This window comes from Somniosus microcephalus, chromosome 2 (assembly GCF_052327205.1).
Source record: "Somniosus microcephalus isolate GS21.2 chromosome 2, FLI_Smic_1.0, whole genome shotgun sequence".
In the NCBI taxonomy this organism is placed as follows: Eukaryota; Metazoa; Chordata; class Chondrichthyes; order Squaliformes; family Somniosidae; genus Somniosus; species Somniosus microcephalus.
Window position 1 is genome coordinate 41,157,980 of NC_140988.1, and position 20,013 is coordinate 41,177,992.

A 20,013-nucleotide genomic window follows, 5' to 3' on the forward strand; every position below is an offset into this window, starting at 1 on the left:
CTAGTGGATCCAGAATCCACTCCACATTATGGGCCCCCTGTGGGTAATCTGCCTGACTTCTACTATTGCAGCCCACCGGAATTTCAGGGGGACATCTGTGCTTTTCTTCTTCCCACCCACTGTGGGGAGTTGTCTAGCCTCCAGTTAATACCTCGCCAGAGCAGCACAGCTGAGAGTAGGAGCTCGATGGGGTGGTGGAATTGACCCGGGGCCATCCCTTTCCCTGTTGTTGTTTAATGCACTGACCAGTCGAATATAACTGGAGTTTTACTATTTTCACCTTGGGTTACCATTTTAATTTGGCAAAATCTCATTTTCTTAATAAAATATTAAAATTATTTATCATATTTCTTTTCTTCTCCAAATGGCTCCTTTTCTCTCCTGAAGACACCAGCTCACACTGGGGCTGTGATTCCATGGGCACCAGGTTCCCCCTGGTATATCTCAGCTGCGCCGATACTTTACTCATAAACCCGTTGCTTTACTGGATTTTCCTGGCTGCCCTCCTTGTTGAATCTGGTTTGTTGTTGCCACCGTCCTCGCGAGTCCAGCACGTTGGGAGTTAGCATCACTAGCACGTTACCAAGTGCAACAACAAATGAAAGTAAACTACTCCAGTTTATAACCTTTTAAAAATTCTCTTCATTTTTACAGTCACCTCTTTTCTGACAAGTAAATTAAAATTATCCTTATTCATTGATCTGAAAGATGTTATTTCAATATGGCCAATTGTTTTCCTTTCCAAATTCGTCTCTATCTCAATAGCTGCAATTGCTGAAATACATAGAATAGGACATCTAGATTGCTTCAAGTGTAACAACAGGGAGGCAACTAATAAAAATATACCCAATACAAAAGCACTGTGCAACACCAATCCTCAGCTATGCTGCTGCTGAAAATACAACATCAGTAGTTTTCTAAATTAATGTTTTACATTACAATGTACTTTTCAAGCACTTTAGTGTATAGGCCAGCACTGGCCGTTGAATACAATTGTGGAAAATCAGTTACACATTTACAGCAATGCACTGTAAGTCAGAGAACACATTAAACCTGAACATTCCAACACTATCCAAATAAATTAATGGTCAAGGCTGAACACACTTTTGGTAACGAAATGGATATAAATTTAGAACAACAAAAACTTGCATTTATATAGCGCCTTTAACATAGTAAAACGCCGCAAGGCGCTTCACAGGAGCGTTATCAAACAGAATTTGACATCGAGCCACTTAAGGAGATATTAGGGCAAATGACCAAAAGTTTGGTCAAAGTGGCAGGTTTTAAGGAGTGTCTTAAAGGAGAGGTGGAGGGGTTTACGGAGGGAATTCCACAGATTAGGGCCTGTGCAGCTGAAGGCACGGCTGCCAATGGTGGAGCGATTAAGATTGGGGATGCGCACGAGGCCAGAATTGGAGGAGAGCAGAGATCTCAAAGGTTTTTAGGGCTGGAGGAGGTTACAGAGATAGGGAGGGGAAAGGCCATGGAGAGATTCAAAAACAAGGATGAGACTTTTAAAATTGATGCGTTGCCGGACCTGGAGCCAAGAGAGCCCAGGTGTGATGGGTGAACGGGACTTGGTGCGAGCTAGGACACGGGCAGCAGCGTTTTGGATGAGCTCAAGTCTCTGTCGGGTGGAAGATGGGAGGCCGGCCAGGTGTGCAGTGGAATAGTCAAGTCTAGAGGTAACAAAGGCATGGAGGAGGGTTTCAGCAGCAGGTGAGCTGAGGCAGGGGTGGAGTTGGGGGCAATGTTACAGAGGTGGAAGTAAGCAGTCTTGGTGATGGAACAGATATGTGGTCGGAAGCTCATCTCGGAGTCAAATACGACACCAAGGTTACAAACAGTCCGATTCAGCCTCAAACAATTGCCATGGAGCGGGATGGAGTCGGTGGCTCGGGAACGGAGTTTGCAGCAGGGACCGAAGACAATGACTTCGGTCTTCCCAGTATTTACTTGTAGGAAATCTCTGCTCATCCAGTACTGGATGTCGGACAAGCAGTCTGACAAATCAGAGACAGTGGAGGGGTCGGGTGGGGCGACGGTGACTTACAGCTGGGTGTCGTCAGCGAAAGTGGAACCTGACGCTGTGTTTTCGGATGATGTCGCCGAGGGACAGCATGTAGATGAGAAATAGGAGGGGGCCAAGTATAGATCCTATACCACCTCTCTGATAGCTAAGTGGCCTTTCTTTCTCTGTGAGCCTAGACAGTGGGTGGCAGCAGACTAGCTGAGGCACCACAGCGGAGACTGATCCTATCCTCATCAGACACCCACACACTTTCCAGCGGGGTAGCACCTGGGAGTGGAAACCATGGCTGCTTTTGAAACATCTACCTGGGGGCAGGGACAGGAGGGAGGGAAAGAATCCTGCTTAAGTAGATAGCAGCTTACAATCCAGCATCCTTGTAGTATTGTACACTTGACATCGTCGCTGGAGAAACGAAACCCCCACTAGTGAAAGTTCACATTAAAGTTCTTTTTTAATAAGATCTCATGATTCATTGACATAACATTCTCCCCCCCCCGCCCCCCACAACCTCCCCGCCCCCCCCAAAAAAAACTGTTATTCAACATCACACTTTTACACAGTTGAGGATTCTGTACAGGTTTAAAAAGAACTGAGCTCAGGTTCCAAGCACTGCTTAAGGTACAGAGTAAAAATGAAATCTAGAAAAAAATTGTATTCAATGAACACATCTGTTTAGAGTTTACAGTACAAATAATTAGTAAGACATTGTCTGAAGTGCAATATCATTGCTTTGTTGATGAATTGAAAACTGTAAAATGAAATAAAAATACTTCAATGTTTTGTTAAACAAAGAGCCATTCTTTACAGGAAGTAGACCCAATGGTAAGCCTTATATTTGGACTTATATAAAAACCTATTTACATGAAACCATTACAGTTTGTATCACATCTACATGTACATCAGCACCGTAATGCAACAGCAGTGCAACTACAAAACTAGGCCTACTTTACTTGGTCCCTAAACACTTTTATTTAGAGGAAGCCTTAATTTAACAGCTTTTTAATAATTAAAAACCCATTTGCACCCATCTACTGTTGGTTACCAAATATTTCATCAAACTCTTGCATCCAGCCTTCCGTCGATCCACTTTTGATTAGAGAGTCCATCAGATCTACACTGTCTGATAAATTAGAGAAGGAACCAGCGCCTGATTGGCTGACGTAATTGAAGGATAAGTCCTGACTTGCGGTTCTTGTATGATACCCTTGACCTGGGTTGCTTTGTGCATAGCAACCTGCTGTCAACTGTTGGCCTGTGGCCTGGTTAAAACCAGTCATATTGTGGATTGTCTGGGTCATGCCAGACATAACTATTTGTCTAGGCTGGTTGGTCCTTGGCTGTCCTGCAAAATGAGGCATCATTTGTCCTCCAACTGTACCAGCAGTGTCAAGAACTGGCTGACCCATTGCCTGGGAAAAATGTTGCTTGGCCATCTTGTGTTGACCAGGTTGCATTGGATAAGCTGATTTGTTGTTGAATGGACTTAACTCACTGTTAGCCTGAGTTCTATTGGGCAAGCTCTGCAAACTGTGTTGCTGCCAGCTTTGAGCTGGTGTGCCAGAGCTTCCGATTAGCTGTAGTCTTTGAACTTGAGCCTTGGGCATTGTCTGCCCTACTGGTCCTTTTACTTGTTGTTGTTGTTGTTGTTGGGCTAACACAGGGTTTCCAAGTAGGTTTTGTCCATAACCAGCTACCATTCCAACCCCTTGTCCTGCAATAGGCTGTTTCTGCATCTGGCTAACGTTACGTGCCATGCTCGCATTACTTTGGTTTGAATGCTGAAGAATTTGGTTCATGCCTGGACTGATACTGTACATTCCTTGTTGGCTGTTCTGGGCGTTGCTGTAGGGCACCATGCCAATCTCTGACTGACCGGTGGTGGCAGGTATCGTGCCAGAATTCTGGACTGGTGTCATCTGTATCATGCCTGGATTCTGGGTCATCATTCTGGGACTTCTCGCATTCTGGAGAGCCTGGTTCCGTGCAGCTGCCAACTCCTGGGCAGTACCTACAATGAAAAAGAGATAAAACAAGTTGCATTTTACTACATTGTAACTGACCATTTTAAAATGACATTTAGTCTGTGATCAGATTATTTTGCTGCCTTACATGATTGCAGTATTGGCATCAAGTATTTCACATAGTGAGTTCAGTTCCATTAAAATCTAAATTGTAACTGAAGTATGTCATGCTATGATATAGTCCTCTTGTACCTTGGTTAAGTGGGAATTCTTCACACGAGTCTAGAATGCGAGTATTGGCATGCAATTTGACTTTGTGGATGTCGGTCCAGCCTTTCCACCCAATTACTCGAACTGGTCTGAGCTCTCATCACCACATTAGCTGAGATCAGCCAACTCAGCACTGATCAGGGTTTGAACCTGGGACCTTTATCTTCGGTTTGCTTTAGTGCTACAGCACGCAGTGCATTTCCTCATGAAGCCACCAGAGAAACTATTGCAACCAATTAACTTTAGATTTTAAAAAGGTAACTTATTTATTCCCCCCACCCCATCACTGAGGTAATCTTGTGCCTCACATCAGCTCCCGTCTGAGGAACAGCGGACAACCTATTTCTGGATGTTTGTAAGACCACCTTGCAGTGACTCCTAGGCACCTCTCCTTCTTTACAAGGAAACACCTGGCCTATGCTTGGCATCCATTACTCCCCACCCCAGCTAAGATTGGAAACTTACTTAGTGGAGAATCACAATAGTAAACCCCCTGCCTACTGCTCCATGGTAGAGTGTTCAGGGCCCCAAGACTCTGTGCTATTGTCATTCTACATAGCCATTAGTTGAGAATTACTGTGCCTGCCACCCCTGTCCCACAAACAAAGACTTTGAATACAGGTTCCTAAAAATACATTGGGGGAGAAATTCAGTAGGTTGCGCCACCCGTTAGCACCGTAAGAGGGCGCTAAGTGGGTCGCAAGCCAACTGGTGCCCGGGTGCGGCACTGCCCACGCCTCCTGCTAAATTCCACGGGACGTTAGTGGTGGTACTAACCGTTAGCGCTGCGCCGCTGCCGATGACGTCATCGGTGTGCGCAGCGCCCCGCTGATGCCCTGGCCGCAATATTTGGCAGCGCCCCCTGATTTACCGCCGGACGCTATGTCCGACGGGTTCAGGGGGGCCTACCTGCGGCCGGGGAGGCGCAAATTAAAGGCGAGGTGCGGGGCAGCCATTTTTGTTGTTGGCCGCCTGCCAGCACCTGCCTGCACTCCCGTCCCCGGCCTCCTGAACCCCCCACGGAGTGCTGGCTGCGCTCCAAGAGCCCGGCACTTCTCCTCGGTGCCGGGCTCTTTTGCCTGCACTCCCGATCCTCGGGGGCCCAGCTGGGCCCCAGATCGCGCTGCACAAGGCCCCTCCCCTTTAAGAAGGGGAGGCAGGCCTGCAATACCGCAGTGCGACATGCCGCAGCATGTGGCGCTGCGGCACGTAGCGCCACGATATTCACTCGCAGCGCCCCAAGAGGGATGCGGGGCACCTCCAGTAGCGCCGCGCTTCCCTTTGGGGCGCAACAACTCAATTTCCGGTGCAGGGGCGCGAATGTTTCCGGGGCGCTACTTTTAGCGCCCTGGCGAGGCTGGCGCCCCAAACGGGGCTATACTCAATTTCTCCCCCATTATTTTTAATCACCATATTAGGATTGAATTAAGTGTCGCTTATGGACAGATATCTATATAAAGTGACTTGGTATTTTATTCAAATAAAAGTAAGGAAAACCTGTTTGGCCTCCACCTGGAACTGGGGAAGTACCCAGTAGTTTGTGGTCAGGGGACTCACAGAACACAAGCACCCACTCTCCTGGGTAGTCTGAGGCCCCTTCATGAAGGATCACGCAACATGAGCTCCTCCTTCCCCCTAAAGCACTCCCAGGGGGTAATATTGCCTACATTGACCAGTTGTCAGGCAAGGGCAGCAAACTCAATTTGCACAACAAAGTCAGTGTAGGCAATCTTTCCATATCTCTGCATCTTCCTCCGCTTCAAATGTTTATCGACTCTTCCTTTAAAAGATGCCTTAACTACTTCCTGTAGCAAAGCATTCAATGATCCAAAACTCTCTGCTTAGTGATTTTTCCTAATCGCTCACCTCATTCTTTTAATGAGAATCTTAAATTGATGACCTCCCCATCACTGTAGTGTTCCCCTATTCACCCCTCAAAACTCTTCATAATTTAAAAAAACATGAATTAAACTTGCTCATAGCCTTCTCTGCTCCAACAGAAATAGTACCAATACTTCAAGTCTCTTCTCATAACTATCGTTTCTCATTCCTGGTGTCATTCTGGTGAATCTACGCTGGTGAATGCACCGGAGGGTGAATGAATTGCTTTGACCTTTAAACATGTATTGTGCACTGCCTCATGCTTAGTGGTTAAGTGCACCACCTGGTGTGCTACTCAGTCATACAGACCGAAAGCCCCAGGTTCAATTCTGAATCTGTGCTCAGTCAGTTGATCTCAACTGAGGCAGCCCCTAGGTGCTACAATTGACCTCAATGCCCCTACACTAGGGAGGGAAAAAAATCAGCCACATTCCCTACTCTCTATTGACTTGTGCTAAAATGTTTACAGGTGCAGATGTTGGTTGAGGGCAGAATAGAGTTCAGCTGTGAGGTGCTCCACAGTTGAATAGTCATGTTGACACTCATGGTCTAGGCCCACATGTTGAATAACCACTTGAGTGAGATACTGGAGGGCAGCTACAGCTCATGGGGCTATACCCCAGGATAAGTCAGCATCTTCAGAGTAGAGAAGAAAATTAGAAAAACATTAGTCCCACTTTATACACAGCAATGCCAATAACTCAATTCAACCCCTGAAAGCACCGAAATAAAATATTCAACACCCAAGATCGTGGAAAGGTAAATGATGGGATGATGATTCTGAGGCACCTTCTTATTAATTTTTAATTGAAAAGAATGAGTTAGTATGTCAAAAATGAAGCATGGAAATTGATTTTCAGGAGTAAATTTAGTTATTAGCAGTCAGAATGGATCCAGAAGGGGAAGATCCTGCCTGAACAATCTCTTTGACATCTATGGGCCCTGACAACATCCCGGCTATCGTGCTGAAGACTTGTGCTCCAGAACTAGCCGTGCCGCTAGCCAAGCTGTTCCAGTACAGCTACAACACTGGCATCTATCCGACAATGTGGAAAACTGCCCAGCTATGTCCTGTCCACAAAAAGCAGGACAAATCCAATCCGGCCAATTACTGCCCCATCAGTCTGCTCTCAATCATCAGCAAAGTGTCATCGACAATGCTATCAAGCAGCACTTACTCATTAATAACCTGCTCACTGATGTCCAGTTTGGGTTCCGCCAAGTCCACTCGGCTCTTGACCTCATTACAGCCTTGGTCCAAACATGGACAAAGGAGCTGAATTCCAGAGGTGAGGTGAGAGTGACTGCCCTTGACATCAAGGCAGCATTTGACCGAGTATGGCATCAAGGAGCCCTAGTAAAACTGAAGTCAATGGGAATCGGGGGGGAAAACTCTCCACTGGCTGGAGTCAGACCTAGCACAAAGGAAGATGGTTGTGGTGGTTGAAGGTCAATCATCACAGCCCAAGGACATCGCTGCAGGAGTTCCTCAGGGAAGTGTCCTAGGCCCAACTATATTCAGCTGCTTCATCAATAACCTTCCCTCCATCATAAGGTCAGAAATGGGGATGTTCGCTGATGACTGCACAGTGTTCAGCGCCATTCACAACTCCTCAGATAATGAAGCAGTCCATGCCCGCATGCAACATTCAGGCTTGGGCTGATAAGTGGCAGGTAACATTTGCACCACAGAAGTGCCAGGCAATGACTATCTCCAACAAGCAAGTCTAACCACCAAATGGCGCACCGCGACTGCAATGTCCATCGGATCTTCTGGGAAGCTTCTTCACATTACAGACTCCCTATCGGGTTGCCGTTTTCTTTGTGATACCGGTTCGCAGTGTAGTATATTGCCTGCGTCGAGGCTTGATCTCCAAACTGGGGGCCACGGCCTTTCCCTCGAGGCAGCTAATGGCGCGGCTATTCGTACCTTCGGGAAGCGGCGGGTCCAACTGTGCTTCGGCGGCCAGCGCTTCTGCTGGGAGTTCGTCTCGGCCAAGGTCTCGCAGGCCATCCTAGGGGCGGATTTTCTGTGTGCAAACGGGTTCCTCGTCGATGTCCGGCACTGCCAGTTGATCAACACAGCCACTTTCCACTCGATCCCCTGCCACCGCAGCACCGCCGTGTCGTGGTCTGTTGCCTGCACGTACCCAGCGCCAGATGAATTCACTCGTCTCCTTGGGGAGTACCCGGAGCTGACCAGGCCCACCTTCTCTTCGTCGGTCACGAAGCATGGTGTGGAGCACCATATCACCACGACGGGCTCCCCGGTTTATGCACGGACTCGAAGGCTGGAACCCGGCAAGCTCACGGCTGCGAAGGCGGAGTTTGATACAATGAGCACCTGGGAATTATTCGATGATCAAATAGTCCCTGGTCTTCGCCTCTCCACATCGTGCCGAAACCTGGTGGCGGCTGGCGGCCATGCGGCGACTACAGACGCCTGAACGACGCCACTACACCTGATCGGTACCTGATCCCGCATATCCAAGATTTTTCGGCCCATTTGGCGGGAAATTCCACCTTCTCAAAAGTCGACCTCGTCCGCGGGTATCACCAGGTGCCCGTTCATCCGCAGGACGTTCCAAAAACCGCTGTTATCACACCGTTCGGGCTTTTTGAGTTCCTACGAATGCCGTTGGGTCTAAAGAACGCAGCACAAGCTTTCCAGCGACTAATGGACTCTGTGCTCCGAGACCTGCCTTTCATTTTCGTTTATCTCGATGACATCCTCATCACTAGTGCTAGCAAGGAAGAGCACCTCGGTCATCTGCGTACTCTTTTCACACGCCTTAGCCAGCATGGGTTAATCATCAACCCGGCCCAGTGCCAGTTTGGCCTGCAAAGCATCGATTTTTTGGGACACCGCATCACCTCGGATGGCGCCGTCCCCCTGGCGACGAAGGTGGAGGCTGTTACTTCTTTCCCGCACCCGCAGACCGTCAGGGCCCTCCAAGAGTTCCTTGGGATGGTGAATTTCTACCACCGATTCGTCCCCAAGGCGGCTCTGCTTATGCAGCCTTTGTACGAGGCCCTCAAGGGCAAGTCCGGTAAGGACCCAATCGGCTGGACGGCCGAGATGGACCAGGCATTCAGGAACACCAAGAGCGCCTTGGCTGATGCAACCATGTTGGCACACCCTCTTCCAGGCGCCACCATCGCCCTTACTACAGATGCGTCCGACTACGCCATAGGTGCCGTACAGGAGCAATGGGTCAATGGCACGTGGCAACCGCTGGCGTTTTTCAGCCGGCAGCTGAGAAAAAATGAAAGGAAATACAGCACCTTTGATCGGGAGTTGCTGACCCTTTTTCTGGCCATCCGCCATTTCAGGTTTTTGTTAGAAGGACATCCCTTCATGGCTTTTGTCGACCACAAGCAGCTGACTTTCGCTATGTCAAAGACCACCGAACCGTGGTCAGCTCGTCAGCAACATCACCTGACTTTCATTTCGGAATTCATTACGGACATTCAACGTGTCTAGTAAAGACAACCTGGTGGCAGATTGCCTCTCCCGCGCGACGGTCCACGCGGTCCATCTTGGAATTGACTACGCTCGCATGGCTGAGGATCAGATTTCGGACCCAGAGGTTCAATCATACAGAACTGTCCTGTCGAGTTTCCAACCGGCCGACGTCAGCTTCCAGGCCGCGGGCACCACGCTCCTTTGCGATGTCTCCATGGGCGTTCCCCGACCTATTGCGCCAACCGCGTGGCGCCGGAAGGTTTTCGATGTAATACACGGATTGTCGCACCCTGGTATGCGGGCTTCACAATGTCTTATGTCGACGAAATTCATCTGGAAGGGTATGCACCTGGATGTCCGGGACTGGGCCAACACCTGCGTGGTCTGCCAGAAGGCCAAGGTCCAACGGCATGTCAAAGCACCAGTGGCCCCGTTCGTTGTTCCGGAGCGTCGTTTCGACCACGTACATGTGGACCTTGTGGGGACCACTGCCACCTTCCCGTGGTTTTACTCATCTCCTCACCATGGTGGACCGCACCACCAGGTGGCCAGAGGCAATTCCTTTGGTTTCCACCACTTCGGCGGACGTCGCTAGAGCGTTCATCTCCTGTTGGGTGGCTCGTTTCGGGGTGCCGGCAGACATCTCCTCCGATCATGGGCCGCAATTTATCTCGGAGCTTTGGAACGCTGTAGCTCAGGGGCTCGGCGCCAAACTTCATCGCACCACCGCCTATCATCCACAGGCGAACGGCCTGTGCGAACGATTCCACAGGTCGCTTAAAGCCTCCTTACGGGCCAGTCTTCAAGGTGCGGGATGGGTGGACAGGCTCCATTGGGTCTTCGCACGGTGCCCACGGACGACCTGCAATTTTCTTCAGCAGAGCTGGTTTACGGCCAGCCGCTCTGAGTTCCTGGTGATTTCCTCCCTTCTCCCGCGGAGCCACGGTCGCCTCCCAGCAGCTCGTCAGCCACCAGGAAGCGGCCAAGTGTTTCGTCCCGGTGCCTACATCCAACCACAGCCTACAGAGCTGCCACGTGCCGGTTGAGCTGAAGAGTGCCGAGTACGTCTTCATCCGTCATGACGCTCACCGGGACCCGCTCAAGCCTCCTTACACTGGTCCCTTCCGTGTCATCGAACCAGGAGACAAGTCCTTTGCGGTCGACGTCGGAGGGAAGCCGGATCACATTTCGGTGGACCGCTTGAAGCCGGCTCATCTGGACTTGGATAGCCCAGTCGTCATCGCTCAGCCACCGAAACGTGGCCGTCCGCCCGCAGCCGCCATGCTGGTTCAACCACAGCCGCCCGCCAGTTCGACTACACCCGCCGCACCAGCTCAGCCACAGTCACCTGCCAGCTCGACCACCGGTCATCAACTTCCTCTGCCAGGTTATCGCAGTCGATCAGACAGACTCGTCAGACCTCCTCCTCGTCTCACTTTTTCTGTTAAAGACACTTCGGGGGGGCGCATGTGGCGGAGCCACCAAAGGACTCAGAGTGGTTGTACATAATTCCTTTAACAGCAATGTAGTTACAGCCTGTGTCTGTACCTTTAATTACACTGTCTAACTGTACTATGTCTAGTTACCTTTACAGCGCGGTTTCAACGTGATGACGTCATGCCGTTCGTCACGTGATTCCCCAATGGTGGGAAGAATGTGATGACGTCATGACATCAGCCTTCAGACCAGAGGAGCAGTCCTCGTGGAGCCTTCACAGAGAGCAGACCTGTATTCGATGTATTCCAGCAGTTTCTAGTTAAAACCTGTTTTGTTCCATTAAAGTTTGTTGTTTTGATTGCCTGAGTCGAACTCAGTCTTTTCGTTAGGAACCTCCGTTCCTACAGCCCGGTATATGCGGTCAGCGGCGAAGCGACGGCGATCACAGAGGGGGATGGCCTAGGGCTTGACGTTGGGACCACTGCTGCTTCCGATTTAAATAAATGACCTGGATTCAGAAACTTAAAGCAAAATGATCGCATTTTAAAATGATAGCAAACTCGGAGGAGCAGTGGAATGTAGAGGAGGCAGCTCAGAAAATATATAAGCGGGCAGAAAAATGGCACATGAAATTTAATCCAGACAATGCAGAGCAGCAGACAACAAAGTGATGGGATGTTTAACTACATAAGATGTTTAACTACACAGGCAAAACAGTCAGAGGAAGTGTGACCAAACTGTACAGTGTTCTGCTCCGACTGCTCCTTGAGTAATGCATCCAATTCTGATTGCCGAGACACAAGGGAGACATTCAAGTGCAATGCAGGGAAGAGCTATCAGGCTGATTCCAAGTGTCAAAAGACTGAGTTATGAGGGAAGACTTGAGAAACTTGGGCTTTTCAGCCTGGCAAGGAGGCATCTGAGAAGTGGTCTTATGGAGATATGTAAAATAGTTAACAGAATGGAAAAAGTAAACCCGAATATTATTTAGGTTAAATAGCAAGATTAGGACATTGATTCAAAATTGAAAAAGGCAAATTTAGGACTGTTATCAGGAAATTCTTCTTCACACAAAGAGTGACCAATGTGTGGAATAAATTTTCAGGAAGAAAAGTGGAGGCAAAAACCTCGGAATCATTTAAGAAACTGCTGGATGCTGAAATGGGGAGAAATTTAGGATCTTTCAGGGTGGATGAACTGAGGTGGGCTCAATGGCCCACAAATGACCTGCCCAAAACAAGGGTTGACATTTAAAAAAATATATACTTCTAGTTTCGCTAGAAGCAGGAGTCATTCAGAACCAGCTGATACAGCCTCTCTCCATTTAGCCCATGTTAAATTCTATTTAAAGTCATGTGCCAGTAATTTCCACGGTGAGTCTTCCAATCTCTTGCATAGCTTTAGCAGAAACCCCAGAGAAATGGCACAAACAGTCATCTACGCTGTTTCTCCTGGGATTCTGTCGGTCTTCCGTCGAAGTTACAGCAGGAGATCAGAGGACACCTGTGGAAATTCTACCCCTCAGTCTTCAAGCACCAGACAAAACATTGAAATTCATTATCAAATGCAGAAACAGCATGGTCTCCATCTCAAACACTGTAGAATATTCTACACTTACAATCATTAACCCTTTCTGTGTAAAGAATGCACGAAGCAGGTTTGGAAATGCATACGTTCCAGCAGTGATATGGGTTCCCCACCCCAGGTAATAGTCCCCATTTTCTACTCCTGCGGACACTGGCTGTTGACTGGGTACAATTCTATGGGTGCTGCCAGGTCTGCAGTCCCTTTGCTTAATTAGTCATTCCTCATGAACCCAGCGAAGCTATTCAAGCATGGAGAGTATCACAAGTGAACCCGATCCTATTCTTCCTCAACATTCATTCACACACACACACACACACACTTTACAGCAGGGGTCACTGGGTAGTGATCAAAAGCAGAAATCCTAGCTGCTTTTCCCCTTTCTTGTCCAGGGACACAGTGGCAATTTGTAGCACTGACTGTTGACCTGGCTGAAATTAAGCTAATGCAGCTACTGCAGTATTCCAAAAAGGTGAATGCTGTTCATACATTACCCGTGTTAGTATTTCGGTATACCCCAGCAAAACAAAAAACGAGAGCGCGATTCCTCTGGTCTCCTGAACATCACAGACGGAGGCTGGACTGCTAAGAGATGCAGCTTGCCACCAGTATGCCCGTGGTTTCACTAAATTCCCCGCCCCCGATAAAGGAAAGCCTATTTATTAGGTTGCAGTACAGATTTCACTCACATCCTTATTAGGTGGATCACTCTAATGTGATAATGGTAATGTATTCTATTCAAACGCAATCACGTGGAAATTAGCTCAGCAGCAGCAAAAATATGGGAAGAATGCCTGATTGGCAGTACGAGAAGAAAAAAGACAATCTGGAAAGGAACTCTTTTTCTCCTCCAATTTTCTTCCCTTGATATCTGAAGGTGCTGTCCCTTGCTGAGGTACCACAGATCCGCTCCATCACCAAGACTGCCTACTTCCATCTCCGTAACATCGCTCAACTCAGCCGGCCTCAGCTCATCTGCTGCTGAAACCCTCATCCAGGCCTTTGTTACCTCTAGACTTGACTATTCCAAGGCTCTCCTGGCCGGCCACCCATCTTATACATAAGACGTAGGAGCAGGAGGAGGTCATTTGGCCCCTCGAGCCTGCTCCGCCATTCAATAAGATCATGGCTGATCTGATCTTGGCCTCAACTCCACTTCCCTGCCCGCTCCCCACAACCCTTGACTCGCTTACCATTCAAAAATCTGTCTATCTCCACCTTAAATATATTCAATGACCCAGCCTCCACAGCTCTCTGGGGAAGAAAATTCCAAAGATTCGCAACCCTCAGAGAAGAAATTCCTCCTCATTTCCAATTAAAAAGGGTGCCCCCTTATTCTGAAATTATGCCCCCTAGTTCTAGATTCCCCCACGAGGGGAAACATCCTCTCAGCATCTACCCTGTCAAGCCCCTTAAGAATCTTATATGTTTCAATAAAATCCCCTCTCATTCTTCTAAACTCCAATGAATATAGGCCCAACCTGCTCAACCTTTCTTCATAAGACAACCCCTTCATCTCCGGAATCAACCTAGTGAACCTTCTCTGAACTGCCTCCAATGCAAGTATATCCCTCCTTAAATAAGGAGACCAAAACTGTACTCAGTACTCCAGGTGTGGTCTCACCAACGCCCTACACAGTTGTAACAGGACTTCCCTACTTTTATAACAACAGAAAATGCTGGAAAAACTCAGCAGGCCAGGCAACATCCGTGGAGAGAGAAATAGAGTCAACGTTTCAGGTCGAAACCCTTTGTCAGGACTGAAAAACACAGGAAATGAAACAGATTAAAAGGCCAGTTTGTGGGCTGGGAAATGGGGCTGGGAGAGAACAAAAGAGAAGTGAAGAGACATTAAGAGGTATTCAAAATGAGACGAGATGGTGATAGGACTAGTAAAGAGACAAAAGACGGCTCTAGATTAGGTGTGAAATGCGCTGGCAGAATGATAGACAGCTGCCATGTGGGAGAGAAAAAAAAAGGGGGAAGGGCACAAAACAAAGGTGTGGATAAAAAATATGTAAAAATGTAATAGGGGCCGAGGTTATGATCTGAAATTGTTGAACTTGATATTGAGTCCGGAAGGCTGTAAAGTTCCCTACTTTTATACTCCATTCCCTTTGCAATAAAGGCCAACATTCCATTTGCCTTCCTAATTACTTGCTGTACCTGCATGCTAACTTTTTGTAATTCATGTACAAGGGCCCCCAGACCCCTCTGTACCTCAGTATTTTGTAGTCTCTCCCCATTTAAATAATAATTTACTTTTTTATTTTTCCTACCAAAGTGGATAACCCCACATTAAACTCCATCTGCCAGATTTTTGCCCACTCACTTAGCCTATCTATATCCCTTTGGAGATTCTTTGCATCCTCCCTACATCTTACGCCCTACATAAACTTGAGCTCATCTCTGCTGCCCATAGCCTAACTTGCACCAAGTCTCATTCACCCTTCACCCGTGCTTACTGACCTACATTGGCTCCCGGTCCAGCACTGCCTAGATTTTAAAATTCCTCCATGTTTCCAAATCCCGCCATGGCCTCGCCCCTCCCTTTCTCTGTAACCTCCTCCAGCCCTACAACCCTCGAAGATATCTGCGCTCTTCTAATTCTGGCCTCTTGCGATTTTCATCGCTCCACCATTGGTGGCCGTGCCTTCAGCTGCTTAGGCCCTATGCTCTGGAATTCCCTCCCTAAACCTCTCCGCCTCTCTACCTCTCCTTTAAGACTCTCCTTAAAACCTACCTCTTTGACTAAGCAGTCCTAATATCTCCTTATGTGGCTCGGTGTCAAATTCTGTTTGATAATGCTCTTTTGAAGCACCTAGGAACATATTACTACGTTATATAAATGCAAGTTGTTGTTGGTACGGTTCGACAGGTACTCCATACCTCTGGTACCTCACCCAAGTGGCCATTCTTCATATGTGAATCCAAACAATAAGTGCCAGTAGACTTTTTAACCATGGAGGGCACCACACTTGAGCCTGATTCTAACCTCATCCTCCACCCACACGCACCCACTTTCCAGCACGAGTCATTGGAGGGCAATCGAAAGCTTGAACCTTGGCTGAGAAGTTTTTTTCTTTCCCCCCCTCCCCTTCGACTATCTTGGGGAGCTGAGGCCAACTGTATCGCCCCAGCAGAAATGATCTGACTCGGCACTGCCTGGGGATTCAATAAATGCAGAAAAATTCTTAAAATACACGCAGGTCATTGGCATCTATAAAGAAAGGCGGCAGATTAACGAATCGGGTGGAGAATATTTGTTCAGATGCTGATGAAACATTCAGAATTCCAGCATTCACAGTTTTCTTTTCATATCTGAAGCTGCACCAGTCTGGTTTGCGTGTTTCAGTCCCATGCCCCTCACTGCATTTCTCCATTGAGTGTTTGGGGGAGCCCCACAACATGGCTTTTGAGGCACTAATTTGAACTTGGCATGTTGATCGTGGAGGAGCTGGCAGGTTCTGAGTTACTATATAACCAGTGTGTCCTGTTTGAATGTCTATCTGACATATCGAGTCGCAACCCCTTCATTATACTACAGGTAAAGCCTTGTTGTTCTTTTTTAAAAACACAAAAGAAAAATGGGATGGAATTGCAGAAAACATCAGTAAAAATCTCGGAGTGTGGGGGTGGGGCAAGTTATAAAAAGGAAATTGGACGCATTCAGTTGCTGTAAATCAGCAGCCTTATCTATAACCAACGTCAAAACAAAAATACTGAGTGGAACTGTAAGACCTCACAGATGAAACAACATCAAATTACAATATTCACGATGGCCGTGATGTTGCTGACCTCGGCAGGTCCGTGGCAGGCGACGTCGGTGGCGGGCCCCGACCCCGCTGCTGGCTCCATCCCGGCCTCTGAAATGAAGTTCCCCTGATAGAGCTCGTTAAACCCACCCAGCGTGTTTGCCGGCCAATTAGAGGAAGCGTGATGTCATTTGATGACGCGTCATCAGCCAGTTTCCTTAAAGGGACCATGGCCAACTTTATTTTGACATTTGTACTGTCAGTGTTATACAGTGTAGTGCTGCAAACACTCAGGGTTGCACCCATATGTTTATGGAGGGAGTCACAGCACACAGGGAGGTCCTCTTCTCTTCCCATGGGTGGAAGAGATGTCCCTAGGAGATCAACACAGCCTGGTTGCACATTGTAGAGGACACAAGCAGGGATGTGGTCAGGAGGATCTGGGTGCAGTGCCGCAAACGTTTCAATGATCTCAGTAGATCACGAAATGTTAGTACAAAGCCACCCTCAACTTCATCCTGCTGGACCTCTCATCACATCCCCATCACTCTGCCTTCCCTACCCTACTCCTGCACATCCTTATTCACACCACCTTACCTTGCACCTCAACCCATCCCTCTCTATCTACATTATCACATCCCCATCTCACTAGCCACCCCTCACACTCACCCTCAGCCTAGTGCAATCATACCAACTAACAACACACAAGGGTAGGCACTTGGGTGTTTTATCCAATGTTCATATAAAGTTTCTGTTAATGTGGTCTCAAACAGTGAAACCTTTATTTTCAACACTTGGTCAGATTTATGTGCACCTTTGGACGTGGCTTAGTGAGTTGCAGTGAATGGTGAGACATAACGGTACCCCCCGCAATGGTGATGAATGTGAAAGGAATGACTTGGGCATTGTAGGGCTGCTTTATGGTGTTGGTGTGAGGTGGTGCCAACCTGGCGCATCATGTGGCAGCCAGGGTGTACAGCATCAAGTGAAGTAAATCTGGCCATAGTGAGGCCATCCCTGGCTTCCCAGGCAGCAATGTGGTCAGGTGCTGATGCCCTGTGTCCTGTGCAGCATCAGTTGATTGCGGAGAAGGTTGGTGCTGCTGGGGTGCCTGGTGCTGCTGGTGTTGGCGCTGATCGAGGTGGGATTCTGAGGACCAAGGTGAGAGAGTATAAAGGGCACCCATGCTGAGGGAATAGATAGCAGGTGAAGTAGAGATGACAGAAGCGATCTGTCAATGGTGAGAGAGGTAATGAAGTCAGACTGGATGGAGATTTGTGTAAAGACTTGCAGCATGGTGAATCTGTTGTGGAAATGCAGTGAGGAAGAGTTTGTGGCTGAGGGAAGATATCTCTATAAGGTGGGAACTTTTACTGTACATTTGAAGCTGTCAACTCATCAGCTGATTCAGTGGCCACTGAACTCACGCCTCAGCTTGACAGAGGTGATCCATGGCTAGCGTGGACCCCATGGGCGAGCTGTCAAATGCAGGTGAGCTGAAATTCATTTTAAGTGGCTCTAAACAAGCCACTAATTACTTGAATTGGGTCGCTCGCTGTGAACCCGCCGCTGCGTGTCAGGTTTGCTCAGCACTGACAGACCCAACATCGGGGAAAGGCATGTGGCGGCGGGTTCACAGCGAGGTCCTGACCCGCTGCGGGAAAAAAACACTTTCCCATCCGACCCGCCACCGATCGTGCCCGCTGAACCCCCAGAAAATCCAGCCCAATGTATGGAAAATATTGCTGATTCCAAAGCATGTGATTAATGTTTATGTTTTCACACATTTACAGAAGTCAGATGGATTTTTAAATTTTGGTCAAATTGATCATCGTGTTCCCCCAACAATTCTCTGTACCTCTTTCTCTGCCAATTATCAATCAAACGCTTTGAACAATCTATTTTGAAGAACCTTTTATGTCTTCATAGTGATGCAACCAACTAGTCTGTCCTCTGCTACAGCTTTTAACAAGGGTTAGCATGTGTCTATTTTGTCCAAGTTATTTTCTCCTTTCTCATATTCAGTTCTCTTTTTGGGTAGCAGGCCAATTGCAGGTGAGAGGATGGGTGGCTACATGACCTCTTCCAAGGCCTCTGCCTATGCCACTCTTGAGCTGATTGCCAAGAGGTGAGAGTGGCCCAGTGACACCTGGTCCTCTGACCATCGCGTCCCACAGTAGTGCGGGACTCATTGGCAAATGAGCAGACTGCGGTTGTGAATTGTTCCATGTCGTCACGTATTTCTGCTCCAACTTTTCCATCTCCCTCTCTCTCTCTAAATTTTCCAAACATTTTCCTTAATTTTTTTTAACTGATAAAAGATGCTCCGGATGACTCAGTGGGTAAATGCACTTTGTGGCTTAGAACGGAACCACATAGACCAGGAAAGTCCCATATTGCATAGGAAAATAGGAGCAGGAGCAGGCCCTTCAGTCCCTTGAGCCTATACTGCCATTCAATTAGATCATGGCTGATCTGTATCTTAACTCCATCTACTCGCCTTCGTTCCGTAACCCTTAATACCCTGGCATAACAAAAATCTACCAATCTCAGTTTTTAAATTTCCAACTGATCTAACCTCAACAGCTTTTTGGTGGAGAGTTTTCCAGATTTCCACTACCCTTTGTGTAAATATGTGCTTTCTGACTTCACCCTTGAACGGCCTAGCTCTGCCCTCTCCCACCAGAAGAAATTGCTTTTCTCTATCAACCCTATTAAATCCTTTAATCATCTTAAACATCTCAATTAGCTCATCCCACAATCTTCTATATTCAAGGGAATACTAGCCTATGCAACCTCGCCTCATAATTTAATCTATTAAGCATCAGTATAATTCGAGTGAATCTGTGCTGCAGCCCCTCCAAGGGCAATAGATCCTTCCTGAGGTGCGGTTCCCAGAATGCAGTACTCCAGATGGGGTCTAACCAGAGCTCTGTACAGCTTTTTTTTATTTTTTATTCGTTTAGGGATCCACATTACTCTTAATATATTTGTGAAAACCTTTAATGTTTCAATTCTTGGTGTGTGCTAAGTTACCATATCTCTACCAGGGCAGAGTTAGGGTGTAACATTGTCCTCACTGTATTAAAAAATGGAAACAAAATTAATGCCGTTCCCACCCAAAAGGTCTGAGCTTGGAATCGCGATGGGGGTTCATCTGATGTCCTGTGGTAACTTCGGAGAATGGCGCAAACGGCCATTCACTCCATTTCTCTGGGGTTTCCGCTGAAGTTACAGTGGGAGATCGGGAAAACCCCTGTGGAAATTCTACCAACTAATTGCTATCCAACAATCCCTGCCAGAAAGTCTTTGCTGACATTTCAGAGGATAGCACTGGGCCCAGCATAGCTCTCCCACACAATCATGTAGCTTGCTGAGAACCACTGTCAAGGCTTCACGAATAAAGAATGGGCACTTGGGCAAGCTACTAGCAGCCATGGTACAGTACGTGAGCATGAGTCATAGCCTTTAGGACAAGAGAGAAAAAGAATTGAACAGAAAAAGTAAATACTCTATCTAAAAGAAGTGAGGTAAATGGAATATTTATTGTGATCAATAACTCCATCTGTGTGCAGACAGTTAACACATTACCATTTATAAAACTATTAAATCTAAATATTCCAGATC

General features: G+C 47.7%; 1 protein-coding gene across 2 annotated transcripts in view; it reads right to left on the reverse strand.

The window, feature by feature from the left end:
* Positions 1 to 2,843: 2,843 nt before the first annotated feature.
* maml3 (mastermind-like transcriptional coactivator 3) overlaps positions 2,844 to 20,013 on the reverse strand; it is a 486,074-nt gene continuing 468,904 nt past the window's right edge. For both annotated transcript variants that reach the window (XM_086008652.1, XM_086008663.1), the window contains one exon: positions 2,844 to 4,040. In XM_086008652.1, the coding sequence (XP_085864778.1) occupies positions 3,061 to 4,040 (980 nt within the window). In that variant the 3' untranslated portion in view covers positions 2,844 to 3,060. The remainder of the gene's footprint in view (positions 4,041 to 20,013) is intronic.